The 18,452-nt window shown below is 36.6% G+C and overlaps 1 protein-coding gene across 2 annotated transcripts in view; it reads left to right on the top strand.

Moving 5' to 3' along the window:
* The first annotated feature begins 248 nt into the window (after positions 1–248).
* LOC127120150 (uncharacterized) overlaps positions 249–18,452 on the top strand; it is a 30,959-nt gene continuing 12,755 nt past the window's right edge. The window contains exons 1-23 of one of the 2 annotated variants that reach the window (XM_051050550.1): positions 249–707; positions 916–1,631; positions 2,192–2,317; positions 2,396–2,481; positions 2,707–2,815; positions 5,170–5,265; positions 5,746–5,808; positions 5,899–5,958; positions 7,504–7,572; positions 9,885–9,929; positions 10,059–10,140; positions 10,318–10,370; positions 10,478–10,543; positions 10,621–11,853; positions 12,874–13,857; positions 13,952–14,287; positions 14,683–14,938; positions 15,036–15,258; positions 15,353–15,743; positions 15,833–15,982; positions 16,075–16,296; positions 16,421–16,642; positions 17,390–18,037. In XM_051050550.1, the coding sequence (XP_050906507.1) occupies positions 650–707; positions 916–1,631; positions 2,192–2,317; positions 2,396–2,481; positions 2,707–2,815; positions 5,170–5,265; positions 5,746–5,808; positions 5,899–5,958; positions 7,504–7,572; positions 9,885–9,929; positions 10,059–10,140; positions 10,318–10,370; positions 10,478–10,543; positions 10,621–11,853; positions 12,874–13,857; positions 13,952–14,287; positions 14,683–14,938; positions 15,036–15,258; positions 15,353–15,743; positions 15,833–15,982; positions 16,075–16,296; positions 16,421–16,642; positions 17,390–18,037 (6,294 nt within the window). In that variant the 5' untranslated portion in view covers positions 249–649. The remainder of the gene's footprint in view (positions 708–915; positions 1,632–2,191; positions 2,318–2,395; positions 2,482–2,706; positions 2,816–5,169; positions 5,266–5,745; positions 5,809–5,898; positions 5,959–7,503; positions 7,573–9,884; positions 9,930–10,058; positions 10,141–10,317; positions 10,371–10,477; positions 10,544–10,620; positions 11,854–12,873; positions 13,858–13,951; positions 14,288–14,682; positions 14,939–15,035; positions 15,259–15,352; positions 15,744–15,832; positions 15,983–16,074; positions 16,297–16,420; positions 16,643–17,389; positions 18,038–18,452) is intronic. The other variant, XM_051050551.1, reaches the window with a different exon arrangement.

Here is an 18,452-nt window from a genome sequence, read left to right as displayed (position 1 = left end):
TATTAAAAAAAACCTCCTCAATAAAATAATTTCAAATAAATTTTTATTTATCTTTTTATCACAATAAAAATGATCAAGATCAATTTCCCATAAATTAAATAGGATCGGAAGTAGTCCTAAATTTCTTAATGCTAAATTGAAGAGTTAACCTAGACACGAAAGTCAAACTAAAATTTTATAATCTTTCTAAAAAAAAATAATTGCTAATTACTATTTTGCTCTTAATGATGCGAACTGTGGACGTGTTTGCATATTTTTTCTTGAATAAAACTAAAAGACTAGCCCAGCGGAGGACTATATCTCGGTGGCGACGAGTTGAAGTGCGCAGCTTAACAGAGAAAATACCGTTCACCCTAACAAATACACACACCTTACTCTAACCCTGTAGCTATCAGTTTCGCCTCAATCCTCTTCCTTCTCCTTCTTCAACCTCATCAATCGCTCCTTGTATCAATTTCCCCGTGTCGCAGTCTCAACTCGCTTAGAGCTCAGTAGAAGGACCGGTTTGGTTCGGTTACATAACCTATAGATCAGTGTTGTTTTGTTGAACCCTAGAAATATGATCACATTCACGTAATTACATCAAAGGGGAAATTGTTCCTATTTATTTCTGCATAGGTAGTTAGGGTTTAAGCTTTTCATCGCCAACATGAGTCCCGTTCAGAATTTCGAGCAACATTCTCGCCATCTCGTTGAGTCAGACCTCAGTATGTTCTCTCTCTTTTTCTTTACTGTTTGATTGCGGTTAGAAATGGAATAATATAATTGTTCTTGTTTTCTAATAACTTGCTGTAGGAAAATAGATTCAACAGTGTTTGTGTTTGTGTTGTTCAATTGGTTTTGGTTTGAATTTTTTTTTCCTCCGCGTTGCATTTGGTTAATGTATTTTTGGTTTTGTTTTTGGGATGGAAACAGCTATTCAGGCGAGGTTGCAAATGGTGATGGAGGTTAGGGATAGTCTTGAAATTGCCCATACTGCTGAGTATTTGAATTTTTTGAAGTGTTATTTTCGGGCCTTCTCGGGGATACTACTGCAAATTACAAAGCCACAGTTTGTGGACAATCCTGAACATAAGCTTAGGAATATTGTGGTTGAGATATTGAATAGGCTCCCACACAGTGAAGTTCTCCGGCCTTTTGTACAAGACCTATTGAAGGTTGCTATGCAGGTGCTTACAACGGATAATGAAGAAAATGGGTTGATTTGTATTCGTATAATCTTTGATCTTTTGAGGAACTTTAGGCCGACTTTAGAAAATGAAGTCCAGCCTTTTCTCGACTTTGTATGCAAGATTTACCAAAATTTTAAATTGACTGTTAGTCATTTCTTTGAGAACATGGCGATGACAGGGGAGGATGTCAAGCCGATGGATAACTCACTTTCGGATCAAGGTATAAACCCTGCTACTGCCACTGGCTCGCAGCTCAATCCAAGTACCCGTTCATTCAAGATAGTTACGGAGAGTCCACTGGTGGTGATGTTTTTGTTTCAATTGTATAGTCATTTTGTCCAAGCAAATATTCCTCAATTATTGCCTTTGATGGTTACTGCTATATCGGTTCCTGGCCCTGAAAGGGTTCCTCCTCATCTGAGAACTCATTTCACCGAACTCAAGGGCGCACAGGTCAAGGTAGGTTTTTATGGTGGAAATGTAAAGATGAAAAATCTATACGACAAAACCAAGAAGAGTCACTTCAATGAACCATTGATTTTGAATGCCAGGATGTACCGAATGAATTACTTTATTATCTATATCCCACTGTTCTTGCAACAATGGGATATTGCTATTTAAATGTAATTTTAGAAGGAGAGAAGTTGTAAAGAAACCCAAAAAATATTGTTATTACTCGATTTATTTCAATATATATTAAGATAAGCCCATTGCATCCAAAAAGACGTGGTGGATGTATTTTGGTTGCTAAACATATGCAAACACTTCTCAGTCTTTTATATGTTTCTGCTTCTCTCCTTGGGTTAACCCAGCAATGTTTCTAATATTAGAAACTTTAATCCTCCTTCCAGTGGCCACAAGGAAGTGGAGTTATATCCTACTTTATCATGCCTATTTTGCTGTGCATAATTGAAAAGGCACAAATTTTATCTGTTGATCGTTAAATAATTTATTTCCTTAATCCTTTACCTAATATTATCTATCACATGTTTACATGTTTTATGTTTTTGTTATTGCAGACAGTTTCTTTTTTAACGTATCTGTTGAAAAGCTATGCTGATTATATAAGGCCACATGAAGAAAGTATATGTAAAAGCATTGTGAATTTGCTTGTAACATGTACTGACTCTGTAACCATTAGAAAGGTGATACAATTGTTTATTTTGCGATTTTGTTATTGAGTTTCTCTTTCTCTGATTTAAAGCCAAAAGTGTTGGATGCAGGAGTTATTAATATCCCTGAAACATGTCCTTGGAACTGATTTCAGGAGAGGCTTATTTCCTCTGATTGACACTTTACTGGAACAAAGGTAACAATATTTTATTAAAAGATATTGATGCAGAAATTTGATGTAAGAATTTCAAATAGGGATCCTCTGTTAATAATATTTGACCTTCCACCGTGACCTGCCATCTGCTATCGTTAACATTGGAAAGGATATAGAGAAATTGTGGAACAATAAGAGGAAATAAAGCCTGACAGCATGCAGCTGTATTGGGTGTTCTCTAATGTTAATAGATTTTCAAATTTTCAGGAATCTGGTTGGGACTGGGCGTGCGTGCTTTGAGACTTTGAGGCCCTTGGCCTATAGTCTTCTGGCAGAAATTGTACATCATGTTCGGCAGGATCTGTCATTATCACAGGTATGTCTTCTCTTCATCTCATTTTAGATTTATCTGCCGCTTTTAGTGATTTCTTGCAGAAGTACTAGGTGTTGGATTTCATTTTAATATTCACTCTGCTTTTTAGTAATTTATATTTTTATAGAGAATAAGAATTATATTTTTTTTACGAACCCTATATAATTAAACTAAGAGGTAAACTCAAAATTTGGTTCATAAAAGATTTTTGAGACAGTCATTGAAAGATTGATAATATTTAATTGGACCTACAAAGACGATATTTAGTCATATCAGCATAACATTAATTTTGTTCCAATGACTTTTGGACAATTTTAAAGTAAAAAATGTACACATTAAGGACCAAATTGGTATTTCAATAATCATTTAATGACTAAAATGTTGGTGTGATCTTAAACTATTAATACAAGATTTTGTCAGAGTAAACTAGAATTACCATTGAAAGCATACCGTAATTCAACTAAACATATTATCCAGGCTCCAATGAGTTTGGAGCAATATATCATATGCCAATTTAGATATCTCGTAAGGAGGGATGGACAATGTTTTATTTATTTCATATTGAATGGGATTAAGTGGTCTTGTGAGCTTCTCTGTAATAAAGAGCTAGTGGCTATTCCAGAGTTGTTCCTTGATTGAATTAGTGAAATCAATATTGCGCTATAGCTTAGTAATGGAGCATCCCACAGACGCAATAGGTCACGCAGGAGAGAGCGGTTTGGAGCGTGGCTGTAATAGCGGGTCTGAAAACTCTAAAAAACCATCGAGATTTAATTGTTAGGGTTTTTGTTATGGTGTTTTAGGACTTTTGCAATTAAAAACATCAAAATTGGGTTACAACTTTACTGCTCTTGCTTTTTTTTTTCCACCCTCTTTATCGGTTGTTCACAAATAGCTTTTGTGCAGTTATGTATATGTACAAGTTACATAAATTGTATAATTCTTTAGAATAGTGTCCAGCTGTTGGCTTTCCTCCTATAGTGTTTTGGGGGCTGGCCATTATGCCATCCTCTGTTCTATCCAGGATTCATAACACTTGGTTGAATATAATGGAAGATCTGTTAGCTTTGGTTAGTTGATTTGCTATTGCATACTGTTGGACTTTCCGCCTTGATTGCGGTCCGCCCCTAGTCACCTTAATTGCGGCACTTTGGTTTGCCTTCATTGCATCCCCTAACACCTTCATTGTGTTGGCTTTGAAGGGGTGGATTTAGTCCTACATTGTTGGCTTTGAAGGGGTGGATTTAGTCCTACATTGTTTAGAGATATGGCCTGTGTTGTGTTTATAAGTGGGGGCAATCCTCACCTTACAAGCCTGTTTTATAAGGATGAATTAGACCCAACCCAAATTCTGAGATGGTATCCGAGCCTATCCTAGATCCATTGTTGGGCTTCCCGCATTGTCCACACTTTGGGCTCATTGAGGCCCAAGCGTGAAGGGGGGGGGGTGTTGGACTTTCCGCCTTAATTGCGGTCCGCCCTTAGTCGCCTTAATTGCGGCACTTTGACTTGCCTTCATTGCAGCCCTTAACACCTTCATTGTGTTGGCTTTGAAGGGGTGAATTTAGTCCCATATTGCTTAGAGATATGACATGTGTTGTGTTTATAAGTGGGGGTATTCCTCATCTTACAAACTGGTTTTATAAGGATGAGTTAGACCCAACCCAAATTCTGAGACATACTATTATTTTGATTTTTGTATTTATGGTTTCATTTATGATTATAATCTATGTTGCTTCAATACTCCATTTTTTTTCTCTCACCTAATAAATTTTCTACTATTACATAAATGTTTCGTAAGAAATGAATGTGCACACGAATTAGATAAATATCAAGCCAGCATGTATATTTCATAAGAACACAAATATAGTTCACAGTATGGAGTGAAACAGGAAACAGACATCAAAGTAAAAAAATATGTTGTGAATTTAAAAATGCTTTGTGCTTTGTGCCTTTAATTTTTCAATGTAACAAAAATAATTGCAGCACAAGAGGGTGGTTACTGGAGTTCTGAAATATTAAATGGCATCTTGAATTGATAGATTTTTACTTTTATAATTATTCCTAAATTTATTTGTAACATTTTGTTAAATAAACACACACACACATATATATATATATATATATATATATATATATATATATATATATATATATATATTATTGTAAATGGAAATTTGTTGGCAGAAGTTTAAACATTTGACGGGGGCAAAGATGATCACTAATATTTGTAACTACATTCCATGGATATTTGTTTTGAATGTGATTTTTGTCCCATTATATTGCTGCAAATATCTTTCATCTGCAGTGTTTCCATTGCACACAATCTTGCTAATTTGAATTCAATATGGCTGCAGTTGTCGCGAATAATTTACTTGTTTTCAAGTAATATGCACGATGCTTCATTATCATTGAGTATCCACACCACTTGCGCTCGCTTAATGTTGAATCTGGTACCTAACTCTTCTTAAGAATATAGTTAATGTTATTCTCTGTTTTCATTTTCTAATTTCTATCTCCATTCCATTGATTTTTAGTTCTAATGGATTTATTAAAAAATACTGAGAATGTTGTTGATATTCATTTTGTGCTGTTATTAGCTTATAATGCTCTTGCCCGACTAGCTTTGTGAAGTGAAATTTATCTGGTTATTTGTGACTTCCATGGTTTCTAGCTTGTATTAGGAAGTTAACATTCTGTATTTCATAGGTATAGTTGTATTCTTTTGTTTTCTTCTATCCTTTTTGTTCTTTTTAGCTGTTATTTTCACTTTTTGGAATATCTTTTGTTGTCTCTTAATCTCTTCTCAGTCAACAACAGAACTCTTATTTTCTATTTTCTGCCCCATATCTCTGAAGAGAAAGTTTTAGGTTTTGGTAGCTGTTTAAAATTCCTGTAGCCTTCTTATGTTATGCTCTTTTCATTGGATCCAGGTGGAACCAATTTTTGAGAAAGGGGTTGATCAACAATCTACAGATGAAGCAAGGATCTTATTGGTCTGTTGCACAATTTCTGTTAGGTTTTGGCAAATTGGTTTTGTACTAAATCTTTTTTCTGGGATTGAAACAAATGACATTGCTTTGTAGGGCCGCATTCTGGATGCTTTTGTTGGGAAATTCAGTACTTTCAAACGGACAATACCACAGGTTATTTGGGATTACTTTAAAGTTTGATATTGCCTCGTGATAATTGTGTACATGTAGTTTCATTAATATGAATTGTTTGCAACCTTTCTTTTTGGGGAGTGTAATTGTTCGAATATACGAAAACTAATTGTTTGCAACCTTTCAAAGCGTAAAATATCTTATAAAGTTATAATATCCAGATCATATCTGAGGCTATTTTTGAATTGGTGGAAAGAAGTGAAATTGGAGGGAGTCAAGTGAAATGTCATTAGTTGTCATTTTTGGGATTGTCCTCAAATATGTTGGAATGAACTGGAATATGAAAGGATCCATTACATTTCTTTCCACCCCTTTCCCTTATTTCTTCCTTTGACCGGGAGGTTATGGAATGACATCACTCGTTCATTTACTAATATCAATATTATTCTGAGAATATTTAACAAATGGTTAAGCACACATAAACCATTGCTCTACTTGATTATGGTACCTTAAAACTTTTCGTCTTCTTGGTCACTTGATCAGTGATGATTTACTAACATGAGTCAATTTTGTCGTAGTGTGTGCTGTACAATGTTGGAATCGTATCAATCTGCACTAGCTTAGTTCACTGTTATAAATTATCCTGCTCATTTTCTCTAAATCACGTCCTTTTTTAATTTTCTGTTTTGCCCAAGATTGTGCAACAATTTTTCTGAAATAGTTTAATGCGTCAATTTCATCATAAGGAAAATTTAATAGGTAGTACTATGCAGTATAAAATTTCATTTTGTCTTCAGAAAAATATTGTATTATTTTATACAGCTATACTACTGCTTGGCTCCTCAATGCCAATGATTCAGAATCAGTCCACTTCTACTCCCGTCAACTTAAGCTTAGCTTCTGCTCTTACAACCTACAGCTGTTTGCCTAATGTTTTTTTTTCTTACTATTTTGAAGTCTTAACCACATAGCTAGTTTCTGTAGCTACTCTAACTGCTTTGCCCCATCTTTTATTTTTCAGTCTTCTCATCATCGAGGACATCTATTTTCTGATGTCATAACTGGATAATGCGATTTTACTGTTATTAAGAAATGTGGTTGGGCCTAACTCAACCCTACAAAACCGGTTGGTAGAGTGAGGATTGCCCCCACTTATAAACACATGTTCAAGCCATATATTATTCGATGTGGGACTCTTAACAACTGTTTTCTTTCAATATAAGTCTGCTCCGTGTTTGATCTACTTAAAAATTTCTTATATCATCTTATTGTTTCTTTCTTGGTTTGAAGTTGTTCCTCAAACATTTTCTCTGTTCAATCAATGCATAACTCACTGAGGAATACTTCTGAAGTTCTTCTTTGTTTAGGTCTTTTAGGGTGGAGTGGTTTGAACCTGATTCCCCATTTCTTTTATGGAGAGTCAGGTTACTTAGTAAGCTCCTGTTCTTATGGCTTATAAATTCCCCCAATCAGTCTTGCAATATCTACAATATAGTGGTTTACATTCATTGATTTGCTTGTTACTTGTTTGTGTTGCCACATTTGTTTTTAACTTGTTAATGTTATTATTGTTTTTTGTTTTTATAGCTTTTGGAGGAGGGTGATGAAGGAAAGGATCGTTCTACATTGAGATCAAAGCTTGAACTCCCCGTGCAGGTTGTTAGGAAACTTGAGAATCTTATTCATGCTAAATAATGTCACTGAGATATTTATCTTCAAATCCAAATTTGTTTCAGAATGTCATTATTTGCATAGCTTCTTGCCGTTGGTGGATAGAAACAGCTTTATAAGTTATAACTCACTTGTAAAGGAAGGAAAGGATTGAGGAATTGTTAATGTGAAAATTGAATAATATATTAAGTATGAATAATGTACAAACACTAATCTCTCTATATAGACTATTCTAATCTAATGAATCCGACTAATGGACTAAATATCTGATTACAACTTATTACTCATAATAGTAAAAATACATTATTTTCATCAATATACTGTTGGAATTTCCCCCTTCACTGCGGTCCGCTCCTAGTCGCTTAAAATTGTGGCATTTGACTTGCCTTCATTGCATCCTCTAACACTTTCATTGTGTTGGGTTTGAATAGGGTGAATTAGTACTACATTGTTTATATATGGCCTATGTTGTATTTATAAGTGGGGGCAATCTTCACCTAACAAGAAAGTTTTGTAGGGATGTGTTAGGTCAAACCCACACATTCTAAGATGGTACCATAGCCTATCCTTGACCATTTCGTGGGCTTCCCGCATCGTCCATGCTTCGGTCTCATTGAGGCCCAAGTGTGAGGGGGTGAATTGGAATTTCTGCCTTCATTGCGGTTCGTCCCTAGTCGCCTAAATTGCGGCCCGCCCCTAGTCGCCTAAATTGCGGCATTTGGCTTGCCTTCATTGCAACATCCAACACCTTATTATGTTGGGTTTGAAGGGGTGGATTTAGGCTTTAGAGATATGACCTGTGTTCTATTTATAAGTGGGGGCAATCCTCACCTTACAAGTCGGTGGTTTTGTAGGTATGTGTTAGGCCCAACCCACACATTCTAAAGTAACGACTTATTCTTGGTTTGCAATTCTAGTAGAACTTGAGGACATTGCTTTTTGGAATTCCTCATTATGCCCCATGCATCTAATTCATTGGAACACCATCATTTTATATCAGGATTGTGGATTTTGTTGATAAGCTCAGGAGGGAATGATGGCGAACATAAGAAAGCATACTCCAAAATTAGGAAGTAAACTTATATCTTTATTTGAGAACTATTTAGGTTATGTTATGAATTGAGAATAAGGTCATATTGTTTAACTAAATAAAAGCTCTTGTCATTAAGTTGGACATTGTAGGCCATCTACATACTGCGATAAGATTCGACCAGAAAGAAGCGAATAATAAAAACAAGAATACTGTTAATTTCAATTGAATGAAAAGAATCCCCAGGTAATCAAGAGATCTGAAGTCTTCCATGATATTTCGATGGTTATTACAGTCCCCTCCTCACCCTTTTATCCTTTTTCTCACTCTCCCACCAACTAGTTAAGAGCCATTACGAGTCAGTTATATGTTTGCACACTCAGCTAGAGGCTAATTCTCTGTTTCTCTCCTATTTCTCCAAACACAAACCATCTAAATCAGAGGTTGTTTGCACACTCAGCTAGAGGCTAATTCTTTGTTTCTCTCCTATTTCTCCCAACACAAACCATCTAAAGCAGAGGTTGTTTTTTTATCGTAAGTTGCTTGAAAATGAAGGTTGTTTTTGGCTAACTGTTACTACAATATATATGTGTGTTTTTGGAAGTATGTTTTATTGGGATTTTAGTCTTTTCATTCTGGTGTATATGTTTTTACTAAATTTCAGAATAAAGTAACTTCTTTTTTTCATTTTCAGTTTCTGAATAGATGAATAAACTGTACTTGTATAATTGTTCAATGAATCAGAATTTTATAGAGAATTGGATAGCCTACTTGGGTTAAATAACTTTACTCCAAGACCTAAGACATATGAACTGACCAAAACCTGAAACGCCAAGACCTAAAACATCTGAACTAATCAAAACCTGAAACACCAAGACCTAATCAAAGCATAATTGATAAGTGGTGAAGTAAACGAGACTAAGAGACGTTTAGATTAAACCGTGTGTTGAATAGCACAGCGGAAGATGAATTATATAGGAAAAAATACAGATCGTAGTATTAATTACATAGATATCCTACTCTATTCTAGAATATACTAAGGAATATTCTAGGTAATATTCTCTTCCTATATATACATATGTAAATATCAACAATAAGAATGAAGGATGAAAATTGAAAAGTTGTAACTTGTAATTTTCCATCATTGCACACTATTGCTGTTTTTAAGTTATGTCTTTAAGTGAAAATAGTACTATTTCCGTTTTTTAATTCTTCATTGTTAAAGTACTGTTCTATTTACCATTAACTTGAGTTTTGCTCTATGAAGCACAAACACCGGAAACATGACACCAACACTGACACGTCGACACCGGTAATAATTTGAAGAAATAAATACATTAAACTTTGGTGTCCGTTTTGGACACTGACACACCTTTTTTTAGAGGTGTCGGTGCTACAAAGGTTTTGCTTGAAATGACTTTGGCCCACGTTCTCTTTGCAGGCAGTTTTCAATATTGTGGGCCCTCCTGAATATTCAAAGGAAGTAAATGATTACAAGCATCTGATTAAGACATTGGTGATGGGTAATTTATTTCTTTAAACCGTTTGAAGTTCCTTATCTAGGTTTTTTAGAGTGTCAAGCTTTCAACTAGTTTTATTGTTTTTCGTTGACCGGTAAACATACTCAGTTTTATATTTTTCAGAAGAACATACCCATTTTTATCATCAGAAGAATGACCATTTTTTATTATGACTTTCAGGAATGAAGACCATCATATGGAGCATCACTCATGCACATTCTCCTAGATCCCAGGTAATAAATCCTTGGTATAAAGATTGCAGTCTGTGGATTCACCTCCCCCGTCCTGCTACATAATGTTTTTCATGTGTGATATTTTCCTGATTCATGGAACATTACAGGTGCTTGTCCCACCTTCATCTAATTTATCACCACCTCAAGCATCTAGGGGCATGAGAGAAGATGAGGTACTTCAGATAGGTTTAAGTTGAATGTTGGTGTTTTTAAGCTTAACTTTTTAAGTTGACTTTAGAGTCTTGTGCAGGTCTACAAAGCCTCTGGTGTTTTGAAAAGTGGTGTTCATTGCTTAGCACTATTTAAGGAGAAGGATGAGGAGAGGGAAATGCTTCATCTCTTCTCACAAATTTTGGCCATCATGGAACCTCGAGATCTTATGGATATGTTCTCTCTGTGTATGCCTGAGCTTTTTGAGTGCATGATCTCCAACACACAACTTGTCCATATATTCTCTACTCTTCTTGCGGCCCCTAAAGTGTACCGGCCATTTGCTGATGTGCTTGTTAATTTTCTTGTAAACAGCAAACTTGATGTGTTGAAAAACCCAGATTCACCTGCAGCAAAACTGGTCTTACATCTCTTTCGGTTTATATTTGGTGCTGTTGCTAAAGCACCTTCAGATTTTGAACGGATTTTGCAGCCTCATGTGCCTGTCATAATGGAAAATTGCATGAAAAGTTCTACTGAAGTTGAAAGACCTCTTGGTTACATGCAGTTGCTTCGAACAATGTTCCGGGCACTTTCAGGGTGCAAGTTTGAGCTTTTGCTGCGGGACCTGATCCCCTTGTTGCAGCCTTGCCTCAATTTGCTATTGGCTATGTTGGAAGGGCCAACTGTGGAGGATATGGGAGATCTTCTATTAGAGCTCTGCATGACCATGCCTGCCCGTTTGAGCTCTCTGTTACCATACCTGTCTCGTCTTATGAAGCCTCTGGTATTATGTCTCAAGGGAAGTGATGAACTAGTAAGTCTTGGTTTACGAACACTAGAGTTTTGGGTCGATAGTTTAAATCCCGACTTCCTAGAACCTAGTATGGCCAATGTCATGTCTGAGGTGATTCTGGCCTTGTGGTCTCACCTAAGACCAGCTCCCTATCCTTGGGGTGCCAAAGCATTACAGCTTCTTGGAAAGTTAGGTGGGAGAAATAGGCGATTCCTCAAAGAGCCTCTGGCACTCGAGTGTAAAGAGAACCCTGAGCATGGGCTTCGCCTGATTTTGACATTTGAGCCTGCCACCCCATTCTTGGTGCCACTTGATCGATGCATAAATCTCGCTGTAGAGGCTATAATGAACAGAAATTGTGGCATGGATGCTTTCTATCGGAAGCAGGCTCTAAAGTTCCTTCGCGTGTGCTTATCATCTCAACTCAATTTACCTGGAACTGTTACTGATGAAGGAAGCACATCCAAACAGCTGTCTACATTGTTGGCTTCTACGGTTGATCATTCGTCACGCAGGTCTGAGTCAATTGATGTAAAGGTTAGTTTGCTACTATTATAGTGCTTCTCAAATTCTCCAAAACACTGTACCAGCGCTTTTGATTAATGTGGGGACATATATAGTTTCTGCTAGGGATGGCAAAATGGGTTGGGACCCGTTGGGTCGGCCCGTTTAGTCAGTTGTTTTTGGTGGGGCAGAGTTGAGATTTTGAACCCCACTACCAGTTGGCCCTCCCCGCTAGATAAATGGGGTGCTGATCGGGCGAGGCGGGTTGACTCGTTGGGTTAAAAGAAGATTTAACAAACTATTTTTTACACTTCTTTTTACTAATAAATCACAATTCATTTTCTAAATTTTTCCTCCAAAAAGTAGAGAAAAAAGTCATTTAATATGATCCCATCCCTTTAGTTTCTTGAATTTAACCTCATATTTCTCATAATTTCTCAATTTGTGAACTAACCAATTTTTTATTTTAGATTATTGAATTATTATAGAGTTATAAATGATTAAATATGAATATATAAATGCTATTTTTCATATTTTTAGTGGGCTTCATTAGTATATATTACAGTGTCTTTATTTATTTCTTACATTTTTATATTAAGTTTGTGATCATTTTAATTAATATATTTTAAGAAAAACATTGGCGGGTCTACCCGCCGACCTGTCACAAAAAGGAGTGGGGTGAGATTTTCAATTCAACACCTCTAATTGGCTCGCCCCACCCCTTTCAAGACGGGTTAATGACGGGGCGGGTCAAAACAGGATGAGTTGACCCTTTTTGCCATCTCTAGTTTCTGCACACCACATTTTATAGATCACTCCTACACAACAGTCTCATAAATTGATCAATAATTCTGCCACAGCTTATTACCATTATGTTCCTTTTGCTGAATGACATTCACGACCTGAACATGATATAACTACTTGTGCTTCTTCCTAAGTGTCTCTTCCTGTTCTCTCTAGTATTTTGCATTCAATTATTACGTATTTAAGTTGGGTTTGTGCTATGGTTTATTTATCGTTGCTGTCATATAATATATTGTATGTCATTTCCAGGCTGACTTAGGAGTTAAGACGAAGACTCAACTTATGGCTGAGAAATCTGTTTTCAAGATTCTTTTAATGACTATCATTGCTGCCAATGGTGAGCCAGATCTCACAGATTCTGCAGATGATTTTGTTGTCAATATATGTCGCCATTTCGCGATGATATTTCATGTTGATTCTTCATTCAGCAATGTATCAGCAGCTGCAATAGGTTCATCGCTATCTGTGCATGTTGGTTCTAGGATAAAATCTAATGTTTGTTCAAATCTGAAGGAGCTGGATCCTTTGGTATTCTTGGATGCTTTAGTTGATGTACTGGCAGATGAAAACAGGCTCCATGCCAAAGCTGCTCTTGATGCTTTAAATGTGTTTGCCGAAACCCTTGTGTTTCTTGCTCGTTCAAAACATACTGATTTCGTAATGTCCAGAGGGCCTGGCACACCTATGATTGTCTCTAGTCCATCGATGAATCCCGTGTATTCTCCTCCCCCTAGTGTCCGTGTTCCTGTGTTTGAGCAATTATTGCCCCGTCTTCTTCATTGTTGCTATGGACTTAAATGGCAAGCACAAATAGGTGGTGTCATGGGACTTGGTGCCTTGGTTGGAAAGGTCACTGTTGAGACTCTCTGCCTTTTTCAAGTAAGAATTGTGCGAGGTCTAACATATGTCCTTAAAAAGCTTCCAATTTATGCTAGCAAGGAGCAGGAAGAGACAAGTCAAGTGCTCACTCAGGTTCTTCGAGTAGTGAATAATGCTGATGAAGCAAACAGTGAGGCGCGGAAAAAGAGCTTTCAAGGAGTAGTAGATTTTCTTGCTCAAGAGCTATTCAACCAGAATGCCTCTATCATTGTGAGAAAGAATGTACAATCATGCTTGGCACTTTTAGCTAGCAGGACTGGTAGTGAGGTGTCTGAATTACTAGAGCAATTGTATCATCCATTTCTCCAGCCTCTCATAGTGCGGCCACTTAAGTTGAAGACAGTTGATCAACAGGTATCCTTAAATTCTTATTTCCTTATGGTTGTTTATTTGTTCTTTCTTTGAGAGCTTTTATTCATTCACTTGTTCACTTGATTATGTTGTGTAGGTTGGAACAGTTACAGCATTGAACTTTTGTCTAGCCTTGCGGCCACCTCTTCTCAAGTTGACTCCTGAGTTAGTTAACTTCCTCCAAGACGCATTACAAATAGCAGAGTCTGAGGACAATGCATGGGTTGCCAAGTTTATCAACCCCAAAGTTGTGACATCGTTGACTAAACTTCGAACAGCTTGCATTGAATTGCTATGCACAACAATGGCATGGGCTGATTTTAAGACTCCAAATCATTCTGACTTGCGTGCAAAGATCATCTCAATGTTTTTTAAGTCTTTAACATGTCGGAATCAAGATATTGTTGCTGTTGCTAAGGAAGGCCTGCGGCAGGTATAGTAAGCTTTTTTGTTGTATACTTTAAGCTTCATTATTGGGAATGTGAGGGCCTATATGATAAATACTAGTTATTTCTGGGATCATTTGGTCCTAATTATATATTCCACTTCATTACAGTATTTTCATACTTATTGCTTTGGTGTTGTTGTTAAAAGATCAAATGATATCGTTACAATATCTTATCTGTGCATGTTTTTAGTTTGGACATACATTTTTAGTTCATGAAAATCCGGCAAAGTTTTACATCTATTGATGATTGACTAAGACAACCTTCTTTTTTGGGGCATGGGACTAGCTAAGTAATTCACACTCGATATCAATACAGATGCTCTTAGTATACTTGGAATTAATTTTAATCTCAATTAATGCTATATGCCTGTATCACGTAGGTTATAAATCAAAGGATGCCCAAAGAACTTTTACAAAGCAGCCTTAGGCCTATATTGGTCAATTTAGCTCACACAAAAAATCTCAGCATGCCTCTTCTACTAGGCCTTGCCCGCCTGCTTGAGCTGTTATCCAATTGGTTCAATGTTACCTTGGGCGGCAAACTTTTAGAGCATCTAAGGAGGTGGCTGGAGCCTGAAAAGTTGGCACAATGTCAGAAGTCATGGAAGGCTGGTGAAGAACCAAAGATTGCTGCAGGTTATACATCTATGGTCTAACACATTTAATGCAAATTTTTCTAATGCATCTCCTAATCTTATTCTTGCACTGATGGCATTATTCTCTACTGCTGCAGCTATAATTGATCTTTTTCACTTGCTTCCTCCCGCTGCTTCTAAGTTCCTCGATGAACTTGTAACCATGACTATTGATTTGGAAGGAGCTCTTCCTCCTGGACAAGTATACAGTGAAATAAATAGTCCATACCGCCTTCCAATTACAAAGTTTTTAAATCGATATGCACCTGTTGCGGTTGATTATTTTCTTGCTCGATTAAGTGAACCAAAATATTTCAGGCGGTAAGTTTTTAGAATGCTAATTTTTAATTAAATCACTAATAATTTTGGATGCTGACTTTGTTTCTTTGTTCTATGCTGTTTGCTGTAAATTCAGTTTTATGTATATAGTTTGTTCAGAAGCCGGTCAGCCGTTGAGAGATGAACTTGCAAAATCACCTCAAAAGATACTTTCAAGTGCATTCTTTGAATTTCTTCCCAAATCTGAGGGGTCAATGGCTTCATCATCCACGACTACACATACTACTTTATCAGGTGAAGAAAGCCATGTTTCTGCATCAACCGATGCCCCTAATGTTCTTGTTCCTACTTCCAACGCAACTTCCGATGCTTACTTTCAGGGTCTAGCACTCATTAAAACCCTAGTCAAATTAATGCCTGGCTGGTTACAAAGTAATCGTATTGTGTTTGATACATTAGTACTAGTATGGAAGTCACCTGCTAGAATATCCCGGCTGGAAAATGAACAGGAACTGAACCTAGTGCAAGTAAGTATAAACAAAACTCAATTTAGTTAGTGCTCTATCACCATTGTTGATTTTAGATGCATGACCAAGTCATCTTCATGGATTTGCAGATCAAAGAAAGTAAATGGCTTGTGAAGTGCTTCTTGAATTACTTAAGACATGACAAAAATGAAGTAAATGTTCTCTTTGACATACTTACCATATTCTTATTTCATAGTCGGATCGACTATACATTCCTGAAGGAGTTTTACATCATTGAGGTAATTCATAACTGGATATGAGTTTTCTGTTGTGATCAAACCTCATTCTTGTATTTCATCATTCACATATGAACTACTGTGGTGCCTTTTAGGTTGCAGAAGGTTATTCTTCGAGCATGAAAAAGGCCCTCCTGTTACATTTCCTCAACCTTTTCCAATCAAAGCAACTTGGGCATGACCAATTGGTGATTGTAATGCAAATGCTCATTCTTCCAATGCTTGCACATGCCTTTCAAAATGGGCAAAGTTGGGAAGTTGTTGATCCTGCAATTATAAAAACAATCGTCGACAAACTTCTTGATCCTCCAGAAGAGGTATATCTGCTATGTTTGATTTTTACATACCTTCCTTTAAATCATTATAATTTATAACTGAATGTTTGTGATACAACTTTTGATGCTCATACGTGTCTCTCAATGCATCATCTTTCTTTTGTAGATTTCTGCAGAATACGACGAGCCTTTAAGAATAGAATTATTGCAGCTTGCAACTTTGCTTCTTAAGTATCTTCAGAATGATCTTGTCCATCATAGGAAGGAATTAATAAAGTTTGGGTGGAACCATCTTAAGCGTGAGGATACTGCGAGCAAACAATGGGCATTTGTGAATGTTTGCCATTTCTTAGAGGCATATCAAGCTCCTGAAAAAATAATACTTCAGGTATGAAAACTTTTGACTTTTATTTACATGCTCTCTACACAATGTCTTCTTCACATGTGGATTACTTCAATTTGTTATTATTTGGATGGCTGGGATATTTTTCGTATGGAAATACAGTTTTGTCTAATCACTTGCTTTATATCCTATTGTTTTTTTAATGTTTATCCCTATTTTGAAAGTGTAACTAAGGCGAGGATAATATATCCTCCTTTGAACCTAGTACAAACTCAAGCTTGCAGCACTAATTCGGTAATATCTACATTAGTAGTTTTAGTGTTTGGATGATTTCTTGCAAAATTTGATTCCCTATGGGCTATGGCTATTCTTTTTTTAGTTAGTAGACAATATTTCCCTCAGTTTTTTGGTTTATTACTGTTAAAAATGTTACATATATCTTTCATGATTATTATTCTTTTTCAATGACAAGCATTATATATTTTTTAAACATCCCCTAGTTTCATTCCCTTTGAGTTTTTTTTGGGGTTTGATATAGAAGTTGGAGGTAGTCATTATCATTGTGTTTTGTGATTTGTTTGATACGTATGTATGAGTTGATGCCTATAGATTGAAAATTTCCGAACCTACAGGAGACACCGGTTTTATTTGAAATCTCAACGTGCTTTGAAAGTCTGTATTATGTGTACCTAATTCAATTTCATATGCATAGTATAAGCGAGTCTGGATAGAGCATATCCATCCAGACGATGCACCAACACCCAGGTACTGATTTGCAACTTGCAACTGCAGGTTTTTGTAGCTCTTCTTAGGACCTGCCAACCAGAAAATCGAATGTTGGTCAGACAGGCTCTTGACATTCTAATGCCAGCACTGCCGCGACGTTTGCCTCTTGGTGATTCTCGGATGCCCATATGGATAAGATACACTAAGAAAATACTTGTTGAAGAAGGTCACTCAATTCCAAATCTTATTCATATATTTCAACTTATTGTCCGCCATTCGGATCTCTTCTACAGCTGTAGAGCACAGTTTGTTCCACAGATGGTGAATTCTCTGAGTCGCCTGGGATTGCCATACAATACCACAACAGAGAACAGACGTCTTGCCATTGAACTTGCTGGATTAGTTGTTAACTGGGAGAGGCAAAGACAAAATGAGATGAAAGTTGTTACTGATTCTGATGCTCCGAGCCAAATCAGTGATGTCTTTAATCCTAACTCAGCTGAGTCTAAGCGATCTGTGGATGGGTCCACATTTCCCGATGATACAACTAAGAGAGTTAAAGCAGAACCCGGTCTTCAACCTCTTTGTGTCATGTCGCCTGGTGGTCCATCATCAATCCCTAACATTGAAACCCCAGGATCTACTAGTCAACCTGATGAAGAATTTAAACCAAATGCTGCTATGGAGGAGATGATTATAAATTTTCTTATCAGAGTGAGGCTTACATCTAATATGTTTTTTAGCCTTTTGCATAGTATTGGTGCTGGCAGGTTAATTCATAAAAAGCTTTTTTTTATCTAGGAAGAGGCTATATGCAATATTTTACACTCTGGTTGCATAAATTGCTGTTGCTTTTCCCAAAAAGCCTTTCGAACCTGTAGTTTGAATTTGATGATGTTGAACAATGCTTTGTTATACTGTCATTCCTTTATTCTAATCTCACTACATAGCGTGTGTAGCCAACGTCTGCATTTGTAATGGATAAATAGTTGAGGTAACATGTTTTTTATCTTGGTATTACAGCTCACCTTTATTTTGGGGTGTAGAGTCAACAGGTATGCATATGTGTGAAAGTGTGGGCACTTCTATTTTGCGGCGAAAGTTTAATCAGTTTATTAAAGTTCCTCAT

Source organism: Lathyrus oleraceus, chromosome 2 (genome assembly GCF_024323335.1).
Source record: "Lathyrus oleraceus cultivar Zhongwan6 chromosome 2, CAAS_Psat_ZW6_1.0, whole genome shotgun sequence".
Taxonomy (NCBI): domain Eukaryota; kingdom Viridiplantae; phylum Streptophyta; class Magnoliopsida; order Fabales; family Fabaceae; genus Lathyrus; species Lathyrus oleraceus.
Note: the sequence above shows the minus strand (reverse complement) of the source record. Positions and strands in the feature narration are given on the sequence as shown.